The 15577-nt window shown below is 44.6% G+C and overlaps 1 protein-coding gene across 3 annotated transcripts in view; it reads left to right on the top strand.

Moving 5' to 3' along the window:
* PERM1 (PPARGC1 and ESRR induced regulator, muscle 1) overlaps positions 1-10354 on the top strand; it is a 619718-nt gene extending 609364 nt beyond the window's left edge. For 2 of the 3 annotated variants that reach the window (XM_068240725.1, XM_068240728.1), the window contains 3 exons: positions 957-1373; positions 1495-1611; positions 9274-10354. In XM_068240725.1, coding sequence (XP_068096826.1) covers positions 957-1373; positions 1495-1611; positions 9274-9371 — 632 coding nt within the window. In that variant the 3' untranslated portion in view covers positions 9372-10354. The remainder of the gene's footprint in view (positions 1-956; positions 1374-1494; positions 1612-9273) is intronic. The other variant, XM_068240727.1, reaches the window with a different exon arrangement.
* Positions 10355-15577: the final 5223 nt, after the last annotated feature.

Here is a 15577-nt window from a genome sequence, read left to right as displayed (position 1 = left end):
CAACAGTCAGACAATTTCCATAACATCTAATGATCTATCTAAGGCCAGTGCACAGTTACTTGATGCTAATGATGCATCCGATATTGCAAAAAATGATCAAAGTTGCATCTTGCTAAATGGAAACCTACCTGATATTCACAAGAAAATTACAGATCTTAAAGGGGGTGATCTTTATTGTGTAAACAATTTGCAAAGACCTCTGGGAAAATGTGACCAATATGAACAGTTGGTGGTTGAAAAAGAAATTGTAAACTCCATAAATATAAATTCTAATTTAAATAAAAAAGAGGACCCTAATCCCGCCAACAGCCTTCTCCATGACAACATGGGGAATAATACCCAGGGCTGGAACCGGCGGAATACTGTCAAAGCCAATAAGAATTCCTCAGCCGTGCAGCAAAACCCCCAAAGCCCTCTTTTGGATATTTGGGATTTATCTAGTGCCAGATCAGATATAGCTGAGCATGCAGCCAGTATCACTGTAGAATCACATGATTTCAGTTTTACACAGTCCAGACAACCCAGAGCTGAGGGTGCAACTCCTAAATGCAGCCCTCTCCCTTTTACTATCAGAGGACATTCTCAGCTCAGTATCCATCCACCAACACAGGAGCAGGCAGCAACACACAGAGGCACAGCAATGACTCTTCCTGAGATGTACGATTATTTCTTTGATGATGTTCCCGAATATGTAAATGTTAAAACTGAAACATTTACCTTTTCCAATAGGAGCCCACCAGTTCAAAGCCAGTCAGCTCCAGATAGGAACACAGCCCTCACCCAGTCTGAAATGTATGATTTTTTCTTTGATGGGTTTTCAGAATTTTCCACTGTAGATACTGGAACACCTACCTTCCCTGATAGGAGTCCATCGATGCAATGCCCGTCAGCATCACATACCAACCCAGCCCTAACGCTTCCTGAAATGTATGATTTTTTCTTTGATGATGTTTCAGAACCTGGACTCATTAAGTCTGAAGCCCACATGGCGGGTGCAGAAGGAATTGTATATACTCCGGATATGTATGATTATTTCTTTGTGGATGACGATGACAATACAACAAAAAAGAAAGACTGTGCATCAGAAGAACCTAGTACGAATGTAGAGCTGGCTCCGGCACCTTCTGTGGAAGCCTCTTGGCCTGAAGCCTGTGAGTTTTTCTTTGCTGATGGGCCTCAAGATCAAAACCGGGGAGGAATTTTGCTGAGTATACCATCTTCCCAGGCTCAACGCGTCTCTAGGATTTTCCAGTCCATTGTTCCTGATGGGCTGAAAGAATTTACCGTGAAGGGAGGCTGTCTTGACAGAGATGGAAAACCCATTAGGTATCACAGCCATGGAATATCTGAAGAGACAAACATAGCAACGACAGGTAGCAATGATGATGTAACTTCAAATTAAGCCCATGATCACATTAACACATTAATAGGTCTGAAAGAAAAAGAGCTTTGTTAATGCTGTAAGGCTTTACTTACACACTTGTCTGTTTGCAGGCTCTCTTGCTCCATATATGTCCCCCAGTCGGAGTGACGCATGCTTGGTGTTTCTTGCTTTTACATCTTGGGCTGTGAAATCTTCGGACATGCAGTCTTCAGATGGATGGAAAACAGGTGTGTTCAATGTATATTAGTTTATACTGGTTCATCAAATAAAGGTTGCCCAATCGTATTTGCTCATGTATGCAAAACAAGAGTTTGCCTTCTTAAAACAGAAGGTATTTGCATAGCATTTTAGTAAGAGGGCTTTTTGGTCCCCCTTACACATTCATAGGAGCTCTGGTTCACCATGAGTTTGTTGGGAAATCTCTAACGCTGGGTGTTTCATGTCCTACCCCATAGAGCCACATTAATCCATGCCATGCACTAATGAGGACCAACCAGTATGAAACAATCTGTATGCATGTTGGATTATTGTGGCTCTGTACAATTAACAAGCTGACGCATCTTTGCATTCCAGCGGTTTTGGAGGTGTGGCTAGCTTACCAGGGCGACAGAGGATGATTTGCATATTCAGGAGTGATGCATCGTGGGAGACATCATACGCTCACTCCAGCCTAAATAATCGCAAATACCTTATGTTTCAAGAAGGCAAACTTTTGTTTTACATAGCATTTTAGTAAGATGGCTTTTTGGTCATTTTTAGCACCTTACACACGCCTAGGAGTTCCGGTTCACCATGAGCTCGCTGGGCAATCTGTTGCTCTTATATGAGAAAGACTTTTATGACTGTGTGCCTCTCAAAAACTTTGCTTTGAAGTTGGATTTTTTTGTGATACTCTGTATATTTGTAAATAAAGTTTAATTTTTTTGTTGTGAAAATTAAACATACTACTATAGTAGGTGACTAACGTCCCGTCATTTAACACATAAAAGGGCAGTCAGTGTCTTAGGCATGGGATATAAATTGAAACTATAATTTAATTTTGCTGATCACATAATCAACTGTGTGTAACCTGAAGTCAAATTCAGAGAAACTTTTTTTCAGTCATGGACAAGGAAGGTTTTATGACCTCTCTTGTGTTTTACTGTTGTTTTTGATGCCTGTGGGGAGAATGGTTCTCAACTCTTGTCCCGGAGGAAAGACATGGACTTGGCAAGAGATATACATAGAGGTATGTCTGTGCTGGATCCACATACCGCTGTGCATTGTTCCTTCCTCTCCTTGTTCCCCCAGTCCCCAGAATTACTCCTTGAAAAATGTGGCTTTTGGCTACGGTCAAATTTTAAGACAGAAAGAGGCAGGCCTGCTGCATTGTTTCCTCCTATCACCCTCCCTTTCCAGGGCAGTGAATGGGGCAGGGAAGAGGACGGATCATCGCCACACACCTGTTTCTTCCTGTGTATAATTTTGACTTTAGCCAAAGATCAGATTTTTCAAGGCATGTTTACGGGGACTGGGGTAAATGAACAGAGGAATGGAAAAATCACAGAAGTATTGTGGATCATGGGGATGAGCTCAGTCAGCTGATATACACCATCCACTCATAAAGCTGGTGTGAGCTTTGCCGCTCTTTTTCTTGCATGCTGCTGGATTTTTGTATTTAGTATGGAGGTCCTCTTTAATGACAGCAGCGAGTGGTAATTATCTCCAGAGCACGCTTTTCAGTCATAGCGTGTGACTAAATAACGTTATGTTATAATAGTTTAATGAGCGCTCCACTGAACACGCTCTGAGACCCGGCAGGTCCAGCGGCTTCAAAAGACGAGATTTCTGCACTTTGATTGGCCCAATCGGCTGACTGTCAAGTGACAGGGCTTTGTTTAAAGGATTCCTGACCCAAGGCAAAGCTACCTAAGGTAAGCACAGAGGTATGTCCATGCTGGATCCGCATACCTCTGTGTGTTGTCCATTCCCCTCCTAGTACCCCCGGTCCCCATAAACACTCCTTGAAAAAAATCTGACCTTTGGCTTAAGTCAAATTTATAGACAGGAAGAAACAGGTGTGTGGCGATGATCCTTCCTCTTCCCTGCCCCATTCACTACCCTGACAAGGAGGGAATGGGAGAGTGATAGGAGGAAACAAGGCAGCAGGTCTGCCTCTTCCTGTCTTAAAATGTGACATTAGCGCAGCTTAGTGAATCAACCCCAATATATTTTAACTATATATGTAGCCACAGTGGCATAGCTAGAGACTATGGGGCCCCATAGCAACATTTTTATAGGGCCATCAAATCTTGGCACTATTAAGCAATGCCACCTGCCCCTTACCCTATGGATATGAGTTTGTTGGGCAATTTCCATCTCCCTGCAATGTACACTGCAAATAGTCCATGGGCACTGAGACTAAGTCAGAGGGTGAACACATCAAGTACCACCTAGGCCCCCTCCTCTCCAGGACCCCATAGCAGTTGCTATGACTGCTATGGCTATCACTATGCCCCTGTTTAGCTATCAGCTTAGAAAATTGCCTTAACATGACAAAAATAATAATGCAGATGCTTAGATAATACTACGGAGTGAATTTGTCAGTGAATAATGTTGAAGAACCCCCCCCCCCCCCCGAAAAAAAACCGTGTATGGCAAAGACATAGTAGTAAGGATACGCAGGGAACTTCCTTTAAAACTGGATTAATACAAATGACTGTATGTGGATCTTATCTATAACATTGTTGTGGAATATGACTGTTGCAGTCATTGCTTACTGCTAATGGACCTCTCTGTGAGCCTGATATACTAAAGCCAAATGATCGCTTGTAGCTATCTTTTGGCTTAGGTCACCCCAGGGTAGGACTGGCTCAGGGGGTAGGGAGGCATTTCTTCTTCCTTTAAAAGGGGTTGTTTATGGACCATCAGCATATGCCAATAGGGCCTCGCTGTTACTAATTCTGCTGCCACTTCCATGTGGCTTCTTCTAGGTTAGGCAGCATCTCCTGAGAACACAACTTTCTCAGTGTTAACTCCCTCATAGTGATTGGATAACACTTTGGGGGAGGGAATGCTGGGAAAGTCATATTCTCAGGAATTGCATCTAATTAGAGAGGAAGGTACACAGGAGGTATTGCCAGGCAAATGACAATCCAGGCATGGCAGTTCTTAGCAGAGCCCCTCAATGTTAAAGCACTTACAGGATTACCCCCACATTGGCAGTTACAAGTCGCCTCTCAGTCTCTGTTAGCAGTCATAGGTGGCCCTTAATATCAGCTATAGATGGATACCAATATCTGCCATCAGTCATAGCACAATCTCTGCCAAAGGTGATCAGTGCCTCTGCTAGTGATTAGTAAGTACTAATCAGTAAGTAAGTAATAGCTGATCGTGATAGTCACAATCTAGTGGTAGGCAGGTAGTGATCAGTAGATTGTAGTGGCTAGCTGCTAGTGACAGACTTTTGTGGTGGGTATCAATAGATTCTAGCGGCAGGCTGGTAGTTATCAATAGATTCTAACTGCAAGTAGGTAGTAATCAGTAGTTTCTAGTGGTAGGTCATCATAACTGGAATATTCTGGGGACGAGCAGGTAGTGATTGGTAGATACTACCAGCAGGCTAGTAATGATTGGTAGACTCTAGTGGCTGGCACATAGATTCTAGAGTTGAGTAAGTAGTGAGCCGTAGATGCTAGTAGTGTGTAATAGTTATCAGTAGAATCTAGTGTCAGGCAAGTAGTGGTTAGTAGATTCTAGTGGCAGGTAGGTAATAATAGTTAGATTTTAATGGTAGGCAGGCTGGTAGTGACAGTTAGCTAGAATCTAGGTAGAATCTAATGGCAGGCTAGCAGCAATCGGTAGAATCTAGTAACAGGCGAGTAGTGATGAGTACATTCTAGCAGCAGGGAAGCAGTGATAGTTAGTCAGGCATTATTTATTTATTGTATTTATAAAGCGCCAACATATTACGCAGCGCTGCCTTTTCAGGGCAGCGCATTAGGTGACAGGTCTACTACAAGCAGTGATAGACAGTGTGCTGACAAGTGGTAGGTAGTTTTTGAGTCTGCCAGAATTGTGCGATATAAATATTATGTGCCTGGTCTGTCTGTCTTTCTGGGTGACAAACAGTGAGAGATGTGCAAGTAGTAGGTGCAAAGTAGCAGTAGATGCTAAGATGCAGTGAGTGTGAAGAAGCAGTAGATGCCAAGTGGTACTGCAGCAGGGAAGGGGTTAATCAGGCTTCAGCCTAACAGCTGTATCATGGGCTCTCCCGCTTCATCAGAAGCTACAAAAAGTAACCAAGTGTCAAGTTACAGTGAGTGCTAAGCAGTACTGGGTGTGAAACTGGTGTGGGTGCAAAGCTGTAGGCGGTGCTAAACAGTGCTGGGTGTCATGCAAGTGCATGCTAGGAATGGTACTGGGTGCCATATGGGTTGTTAGGTATCTGGGTGATAAGTGCAGGCTTTGGTAGATAGTAGATGCCAAGTGGTAGTGGCTGGGTGCTGAAGTGCAGAGGGTGCCAAGGCCCAGAGAATGCTAAGGTGCTATGGTCCAAAGCTTGCTAAGTTGCAATGGGTGCTAGGCTGCAGTGGGTGTAAGGGCAGTTTCTAGGCTATATTCCTCCCAGTGGGAGGGTGTACAAATTGTGTAGAGTGAGCAGCACTGGAGACAAAGAAGACCGGCGGCATGTGTAGCTCGATCCTATGGAACACGCAAGAGGTCAGTCCATGTTCCCTGCCTGCGGTGCCAGCTGTGCTAATTTCTGGAGAGGCGAGTACTGAAGGGAGGCCCGAGGTGAGGGATGGGGAATCGGGCCCCCTTCTTGTGACTGTGTGTGTCTGCTGATCGCCTCTACTGTGCTGCATCCCCCTCCTGATCTGCTCCCTGGGTGGACACCCACCTCGCCCACCCCTAAAAACAGCCCTGGTGGGTGTCAAGGTCCAGTGGGTGCTAAGATACAGTTACTACTGATGCACAGTTGATACTAAGGTCCATTGTGTGCATTAGAGCGCATTAGGGTGCCAATGTCCAGTCTGTGCCAAGCTGCAGTGGGTGCTAAGTGGTATTTGGTGCTAAGTAGGAGCAGTTGGCAAGTTGCAATGAGTGCTGAGTAGTATTGGGCACCTTGTTGTAGTGGGTGCTAAGCAGTACTGGGTAATATGTAGCAGTGAGTGCTAAATTGCAGTGAGTGGTGAGCAGTACTGAGTGCCAAGTTGCAGCTGGTGCTAAGCAGTATTGGGTGCCAAGTTACCAGAGTAGAAAGACACCAGATGAACTGACAGGGAGTACTAGTGGCCATAAAGAGGTGTGCTCACTGCGGTTCCAGCACAGTACAACATCCAAAGAAGCATAAGAAGGGCATCAATCCACACTTTAATCAATAGTAAAAACACATTTAGGATCCATCAGTGAAGGGTTAAATCAGGCTTAAAGAGACTCCGTAACAAAAATTGCATCCTGTTTTTTATCATCCTACAAGTTCCAAAAGCTATTCTAATGTGTTCTGGCTAACTGCAGCACTTACTGCTATCACAGTCTCTGTAATAAATCAACTTATCTCTCTCTTGTCAGACTTGTCAGCCTGTGTCTGGAAGGCTGACAAGTTCTTCAGTGTTGTGGTTCCGCTATGAACTCCCCGTTCCAGGCCTCTCTATGCACACTGCCTGTGTATTATTTAGATTAGAGCAGCTTCTCTCTTCTCTCTTATCTTTTACAAGCTGGATAAATCGTCATCTGAGCTGGCTGGGCTTTCACATACTGAGGAATTACAGACAAGGACAAAGCTGTTTGCAGGAAGAAAAGAGCAGCCTGACACTTCAGTGCATGAGAGATACAGGGGGAAAGAAACACACAAATGATCTCTTGAGATTCAAAAGGAAGGGTGTATACAGCCTGCTTGTGTATGGATGTATTTTCTATGTGTGGACATACTGTACATCAACTTACTTCCTGTTTTGGTGGCCATTTTGTTTGTTTATAAACAAACTTTTAAAAACTGTTTTTAACCACTTTTAATGCGGCGGGGAGCGGCGAAATTGTGACAGAGGGTAATAGGAGATGTCCCCTAACGCACTGGTATGTTTACTTTTGTGTGATTTTAACAATACAGATTCTCTTTAAGCCTAACAGCTGTATCATAGGCTCTCCCGCCTCATCAGAGGCTACAAGAAGTAACCAAGTGACGAGGTACAGTGAGTGCTAAGCAGTATTGGGTGTGAAACTGGTGTGGGTGCAAAGCTGTAGGCAGTGCTACTAAACAGTGCTGGGTGTCATGCGGCAGAATACTAGGAAGGGTAGTGGGTGCCATATGGGTGTTAGGTATCTGGGTGATAAGTGCAGGCTTTGGCAGGTATTTGGTGCCACGTCGGTGAAGGCTGTGGGGTGTACTGGGTTCCGTGTGGATGCTGGATGTGGGCTTTGTGGGTGCTGGGTGTGGGCTACATAGGTGCTGGATGCCATTTGGGTTCTGGTTGCAAACTAGGGGAGGTACTGGATGCCATGTAGGTTCTGGATGCAGGCTATGTTAGTGCTAGATGTCATGTGGAAGCTAGGTGCAAGCTAGGGGAGGAACTAGGTGACATGTAAGTACTGGGTGCCATGAAGGTGATGAGTGCAGGCTATGGGGGTACTGAGTGCCATGTTGGTGCTGGATGAAGGCTAAGGCTCGTACTGGGTGCCACATGATTGCTAGGTATGGGCTATGTGGGTGCTGGGTGCCATGTGGTGCTGGGTGCAGGCTATGGTGATGCTGATACTGGGCACTGGTTGCGGGCTAAGAGAGTTCTGCGTTTCCTATGAAGATGGACTTGGAATGTACTGGGTGCCTGTAGGGGTGTACTGGTTATTGTGTGAGTGGGGATACAGGAGTATTGCTATGTGCCAAGTGAGTGGAGATATGGGTGGTTTAATGGATGCCATGTTGGTGGAGCTAATGGAGTTAGTGGGTGCAACCTACTTACTTTTCCCTGGCTCTAGTAGTCAACAACGAAGAGCACTGCACAGTTTGGAGGGTGGAGTTACCTAATCTCGCCTCCTTCCAATGGGCCCTGCCTTCCTGCTGTGTGATTGGTCCAGCATAGGATGGTTGGCTGTGTGCTGAGCTTGTCTCCTGTGGGACCCATGGTATATGGGGTTCAGCATGGGCGTGTACCCGACTTAGGATGGGGCTCTAGGCAGTGACTAAAGTGCTGCTGTTTTTATTGTCACTAACTGCATGATGTTTAGATTGGCTCAGATATGATGCTAAGTAGTTTGTAAAATAGAGTTTAACTACAAGTATTTTTTGACCTCCCAGATCTTTTCCATATAATTAGTGATTTATCCACGCCTATAGACCTCAAAGCGAATAAAGCTTTTGGGTAATGGAATCTAATGTGTAAGGGCCCATTTCCACTTGTGCGGTGCGGAATCGCCGCTGATTCCTCGCTGACGAAATCGCATGCGGGTGCGATTCCGCATGCGTATTTTACTGCGATTTTGCATAGGTTAGTATTGATGCGATTTTAACCATGTCACTGCCTGTGTGATTTAACATTAGTTCCTATGCAAAATCGCATGTGAAATTGCGGTAAAATACGCATGCCAAAACCGCATGCGATTTCCCTATTAAATACATTCATGGTGATTCGCATAGCGGCGTGCGAATTCTGACGGCTCTTCCATGCAGAATTCTCCCGCACAGAAAAACGCTCAGGATTACTGACAAGTGGAAACAGGGTCATCCACTTGTATTGGCTATGCGAATCCGCATGCGGATAACGCATGCGGATTCGCGATAGTTGAAACGGGCCCTAACTGCTATAAAATAGAAAGATGATAATGTTAACTAAAAGGCTGCTGATAAAATGTGATTTGGATATGCTTCAGTGGTGAAGATAATCTTACAAAGCTGTTTTTGTTTTCCTTAGTCCTTTTGGCGAACATTGGTGCCATCTCTGCCATTCGATATTTGCGCAGACACAGGAAACGAAGGGAGTCTTCGCTGCAACCTTTACCAGAAACCTAATCTTGCCTACCTACAAGATGGAGTCACTTAACTGTAGACAAGAAAAATGACCAGGATTGCACTGAAGTAACAGCAGCAGATTGGATACAGAAGCCTCCAATATGTATGTAGATTTGTCTGTAGCTTGTAGTTCTTCCATTCCCCTGTGACTGAAGGTAGCATTTAGTCTACAAAGTAAGCTCACTGCTTCAGCTTTGAATGTATCAGTTCATTATAGAGTGCCACGTGGACAACGCTGAAGGACCAGCATGTGTATAAGAGGAACCTGGCAAGAGCCAAGCAGTGAGGGACGGACATGTTTTTGAGGTTTTCAAAGCATGTGCTTGGATGTTTGCAAGGAAATGTAGGTTATTACCAGTGCTAAGGAAACAGGCCTAGCTCAGAGTTGCACTGATAATACCTGCAGGGTATAAAGTCTTGAAAACTTAAAGTGTACCTCAGACTGGCTTAATACCTGTATATATACTTACCTGGGGCTTCCTCCAGCCCCATGAGGTCCATGGGTTCACTCACCATCCTCTCCGTTCAGTAGATATCCCTCCCTGTAATCTGGCCAGTCATGGACTTCTGCACATGCGTGCCTGGGAATGTTCTGTGCCTGTGCAATGCTCCAGCTGCGGGAGCGCGATGGGGGGGTGTTTTGCGTGGCCAGGCCATGCATGCGCAGAAGAGTGTGACCGGCCAGAATACCAGGAGGGATATCTACTGAACGGAGCGGTCAGAGAGGACGGCAAGGGAACACACGGACCACATGGGTCTGAAGGAAGCCACAGGCAAGTATGTATTAAGCCCGTCTCAGTTTCCTTTAAAGGGAACCTTAACTGATATCGATATGGATTTTTGCTTTTTAAGGTAAACCTACTGTGAGCATCATACTTATGACAAAGCTGTAGGATAAACATGCACAGAAAAAAAAAATGATTATTTTGAATAAAATTCTGAAACTATTTTTCCAATTCTAAAAATAAAAAAAATTCTCCATGGTTTTGACTATGTGTTTTGAGAATCACTTAAAGAGACTGTAACAAAATGTTCAGCCTTATTTCTTCTATCCTATAAGTTCCTATACCTGTTCTAAGGTGGTCTGGATTACTGCAGCCTTTTCTAGTTGCACTGTCTCTGTAATATATATAATCTTCTTTTCTTTGTCAAGCTTTGTCCACCCAGGGAGGAATGTGCTGCCTCTGCTGATAGGGAGAACTTATGCATGCCCCCTCCACTCCCCCCTCTGCTCTCCTGTGTGCTGTGTGCATGAGTCACAGGCAAGGTCTCTGCTTCCAGCCAGCTTGTCTGAGGCTCACGAAGCTGTGACCTTGTGAACAGCTGTGAGTGCAGAAATATCAGTTCAAAGCCCAGACAAGCAGCTAAGGCAACACTGGAAATAAAACATTTCAACAGTCAATTCAGGCTTGAGAGGAGCCACTGCAAACGGGCACCTGCTCTGATGATGTATTTCCTGTTTGGCAGCCATCTTCATTGTTTACAAAAACAATGAATAAAACAGTGATTTTATCACCAAGAAAGCAGCGGGGAACAGCAAAAATGTCACAGAGGGGGCTAGGAGAAGACAACAAACAGACTGGTACATTTATTTATGTAAGATTTTCACAGTACAGATTCTCTTTAAGATAAATCAATAATTAAAGTATAATATGAATTGCGCACTCATATTCACACAACTAGCATGGCTACCCCCATTCTGACTAGGGATAGTCAATGAGTATAGATGTCGGCAAACGGTTCGGGAACCCATAGGGGTTCGCCTACATCCCTATCAATGAGATGTAGATAATTCCAAGTTGATGCACATTTTATTTAAATTTTATGCACCTTGAAAAAGGACTACATCTTGTTTCCAGGCTTCATAAAGTTACATAAAATTACCATAACATTTGCATCAGCTTAGAGTGACTTGCATCTCACTGACCATCCCTGATTCTCACTTGTACACAAGAATATCCCTGTGCACTAATATGTTAACAGTCCTAACACTCAAATGCAGATAGTGCGTCATCTGTTTATATAATAATGTCCAGTTCTTAAAGAGACACTGAAGCGAATTTTTTTTTTATGATATAATGATTTGTATGTGTAGTACAGCTAAGAAATAAAATATTAGGAGCAGAGACATAAGTCTAATATTGTTTCCAGTACAGGAAGCGTTAAGAAACTCTAGTTGTTATCTAGGCAAAAGAGCCATTGAGCTCCATGACTTTCAAAGTCGCAGAGAGCTCTGTCTTCTGAAGCTTGTTATCTCAACCAGTGTCGGACTGGGAGGTGGTAAATCTGAGGAAATCCACTTGCTGGCTAAGCAGCAGTAATCAGGTGTTGCTGCTCACAGTGAAGACTTGCTGCAGGTTTCTACTGGGAATGATAACAAAGGGTTACTGCTGCTTGGCCAGCAGGTGGATTTCCTCAGCTTTTCCACCTCCCAGTCCGACACTGATCTCAACTGTCTGTCACTGTATTTTCTTTTTCTCTGCAGAGAAGGGTTCAAAAGTTCAGTAGGCTACTCAGCATTCTAAATGATTTTACAGAGCAGTGTGTAAACTGCAAATATTAGAGAATGATGTAATGTTATAAAAAAAAACACTATATAACTGAAAAATAAAATAGGAGAATATTTTCTTTGCTACTAATCTTCTAGTAATTATAAGTACTACACAACCATTCATTACTTCATAATTTTTTTTTCGCTTCAGTGTCTCTTTAAGTAATCAGTATGCCGCATCCCAGTCCCTTGCACAGATCTTCCTCTAATCATCAATTTTAGATTTTATGAACAGGTACTCCGCCAGCTCACCCAAATCGGAAAACGACTCGCCCTGTACTAAGACTCACCCTATACTAAGACCTCCACACAGGTCTAATCTCTGTGTTGTAACTGATCACATTATTCTAACTCGCTGCATGCAGGCTTAGAAGTAATGTCTATGTCCAGTCTCCATTGCAGTTCACATACATTATAATGTTGCATTATACAATGCACCACTGTGAACCTAGCCTTACTGTAAAGAACCCTTTCCTAGATAGATGGCAAAACCTTTTTCTCCTCCATACATCAATCATGTCTCCTTGTCCTCTGAACAAGCCTAGGGACAAAAGCTTTTGTATTGCCCTCTGATGTATTTATACATGTTAATTAGGTCACACTTTAGCAGGGCCGGGCCAAGCCAGAGGCGAGAGAGGCTCCAGCCTCAGGGCGCAGTGTAGGAGGGGACACACAATTCACTCAGCTTTCATTCCATTATTGTGTTTGAAGCAGAGAGAAATAAGAAAAGGGTATACATGGCAGTGACTGCAAGCCAGATAACTAGAGATTAAGGTGTTGGGGGCCCTGGGGCGCCTCTTAGTCTAATAGCAATCAGTGTGTGACGGCTGGGGTGGGAGGGATGGAGGGGCGCACTTTGGTGTCTCAGCCTTGGGTGCTGGAGGACCTTGTCCCGGCTCTGCACTTTAGCCATCTTTTTTCTAAGCTAAATAAACCCAGTTTATCCAACCTTTCTTGGTGAGACCTTCCATCCCTCTGATTAATTTAGTTGACAGTCTTTGTACCTGCTATAATATGTTAATGACCTTCCTACAGTGTGGTGTCCAACATTGTATTCCATATTTCAGATGTGGCCTCACAAGTGATTCATACAGAGGGTGAAGTATGCTAGCATCACGTGATTTTATTACCTGTTTTATGCATTCCAGAATTTTATTTGCTTTAGCTGTTGTTGCTAACATTGAATACGGGTGTAGATATGCGTATTGTTTACTTACCACTATGTTTGAGATCCCTGTGCCATTTCCGTTCACCTTACCATCACAATACCCTCCTTCTATGATCGGGTATGAGAAACAGCTGTTCCCAACTCCTATCACCGTGTCTGTGATGACTCAGAGCTAAAGATGACCGATGGCATGCGAACTTGTTCGCGTGAACAACGCGGGTTCACGTTCGCGTCGAAACGTGAACCTGATGCGAGTTTGACCTGCCCCCTATACTACATCACTGGGCTAAACTTTGACCCTCTACCTCACAGTCAGCAGACACATGGCAGACAATGAGGCTGCACTCCCTCCTGGAGACCCCCTCCCCCCCCCCCCCTCCTCTATAAAAGACAGCAGCGTCGGCCATTTTCTCACTCTGTCTGCTGCTTTTATTAGTGAGAGAAGGGAGAGAGGTTGCTGCAGAGATAGGGAAAGCTTAGTTAGGTGTTATTAGATTGCTCCTTGCTGATATTTGTTGCTGAACAGCACCACCAAAACAGCTCTCTTGAGAGCTAATGTTCTTGTGATGTGGTTTGTTTTTGTTTTTTTTTTGTGGCCCACTGACACTTACATATACAGCCCTTTCTGTTGCAGCTGGCCCTTGCTAATTGCTGTGCCAGGCCCAGTACATTCAGTGCCTACCTTTTCACTGCACCTGTGTGACTGCTGCACATTGTATTATAATACCAGTCACTGCATACCTTTCACTGCATCTGTGTGACAGCACGCTGTTTTATATACCAGTCCGTGCATACCTGTTCACTGCACCTGTGTGACCGCACGCTGTTTTATATACCAGCCACTGCGTACCTTTCACTGCATCTGTGTGACCGCACGCTGTTTTATATACCAGCAGTCAGTCCATTTTCACTGCACCTGTGTGTCTGCACATTGTTATACCAGCTTTCACTGAACCTGTGTGACTGCACATTGTTATACCAGCAGTCACTGCATACCTTTCACTGCACCTGTGTGACTGCACATTGCATTATACCAGTCAGTGCATACCTTTGACTTGAATGGATGGCAGACTTGCCCTCCATAACAGATTCTCGTTATAGAATTTCAAGTATATTCGTCTTATTATTATAAAGCAGTCAGTGTATACCTTTTAACTGCATCTGTGTGACTGCATATTGTATTAGACAAGTCAGTGCATACCTTTCACTTCATCCCCCCCCCCAAATATGGACAAAACAACAGACAGAGACAGGCCACCCGGCAGGTCTGTTTGAGGTCGTGCTGTCGTGATTTCCAGCGTCCTCGACCAAAGTAAAGTGTTCAGAAGAAGGCACGTGCCATCAACCCCCGATATTTTCAGGACGTAGTTGACTATTTAACACAGAATACCTCAGCTTCCGCACGGAAGCGTGACATATCTTCCTCCTCCTGCTTTGATTCTGGCACTGAACTTAAAACTTTGAAAAAAATTGTGTGTGTCTGCTTCAGATGAGAGCGATGCCATCTGTACTCTCTGCCATTGAAAATTGAGCCATGGAAAGACCCGCGTAGGGACAACTTCCTTACGAAGGCACATGAAGAAAAAGCATAAATTGCAATGGGATGACCACCTGAGGAAAAACAGCACACAAAACCAAAGCCACACACCGCAGTGGAAGATACCAGGCCGCAATTATTTCTCAAAAAAAGGCGATACCCAAACTGTACCTTGATGTTGAAAGGCAAGTGGTGTCATCTCTGGCACACAGCATTGGGTCAGGGGTCCATCTGACCACGGATGCCTGGTCTGCAAAGCACGGTCGGGCGTGCCCGAAGACTAAGCCAGTCCCCACACACAGCATCTCTGCCTGCATGCCGTGTGACTGCCTGCCCTAAGACTAATTCGGTCCCCACACAGCATCTCTGCCTGCAGGCCGATTGACTGCCTTCTCCGCCACCACCAACAGGGTCCAGGACTCCAGGTGGATTCCTGAATTTATAATTTTTCTGGTGCGTGTACATGCCTGCCTAACTTTTCTGGCTGCACTGCGGCTGTAACAACAAAACAAAAAGCATATACATGTGTCAATTCCCCTTCGTGATCATTACCTTGCCGCGGTGAAGGGGCTTGCATATCACATTGAAGCAATGACCGGCTATATAAGTGTGTTGGGGGGCACACCTGACCCAAGATAATAAGGTTGTTGCTTCATTGTGGACAGACCAAATTCGATCAGCTGGACACTCAGCCACTGTTGTTCTGTCATTAACTACCTCAGCCCAACCATATGGGCTTGAAAACCGCCATCGCCTGCACTCTCGCCATGGTGCGCACCAGTCCAGCACAGCCATCACTACACAAACAGTTGTTTGCGGTGCGTTACACAGTGAGTTTGGTCTGTCAGTGTGAAGCAGTACATTAATTACACTACCTGATTGATGTATACACACGCAAGATGTTTTAAATCACATTATGCCTCCAATTTAGCAATGCAATGTGATTTCTG

Source organism: Hyperolius riggenbachi, chromosome 6 (genome assembly GCF_040937935.1).
Source record: "Hyperolius riggenbachi isolate aHypRig1 chromosome 6, aHypRig1.pri, whole genome shotgun sequence".
NCBI lineage: Eukaryota > Metazoa > Chordata > Amphibia > Anura > Hyperoliidae > Hyperolius > Hyperolius riggenbachi.
The sequence above is the reverse complement of the archived record's forward strand: the minus strand, read 5'-3'. Positions and strand labels throughout refer to the sequence as shown.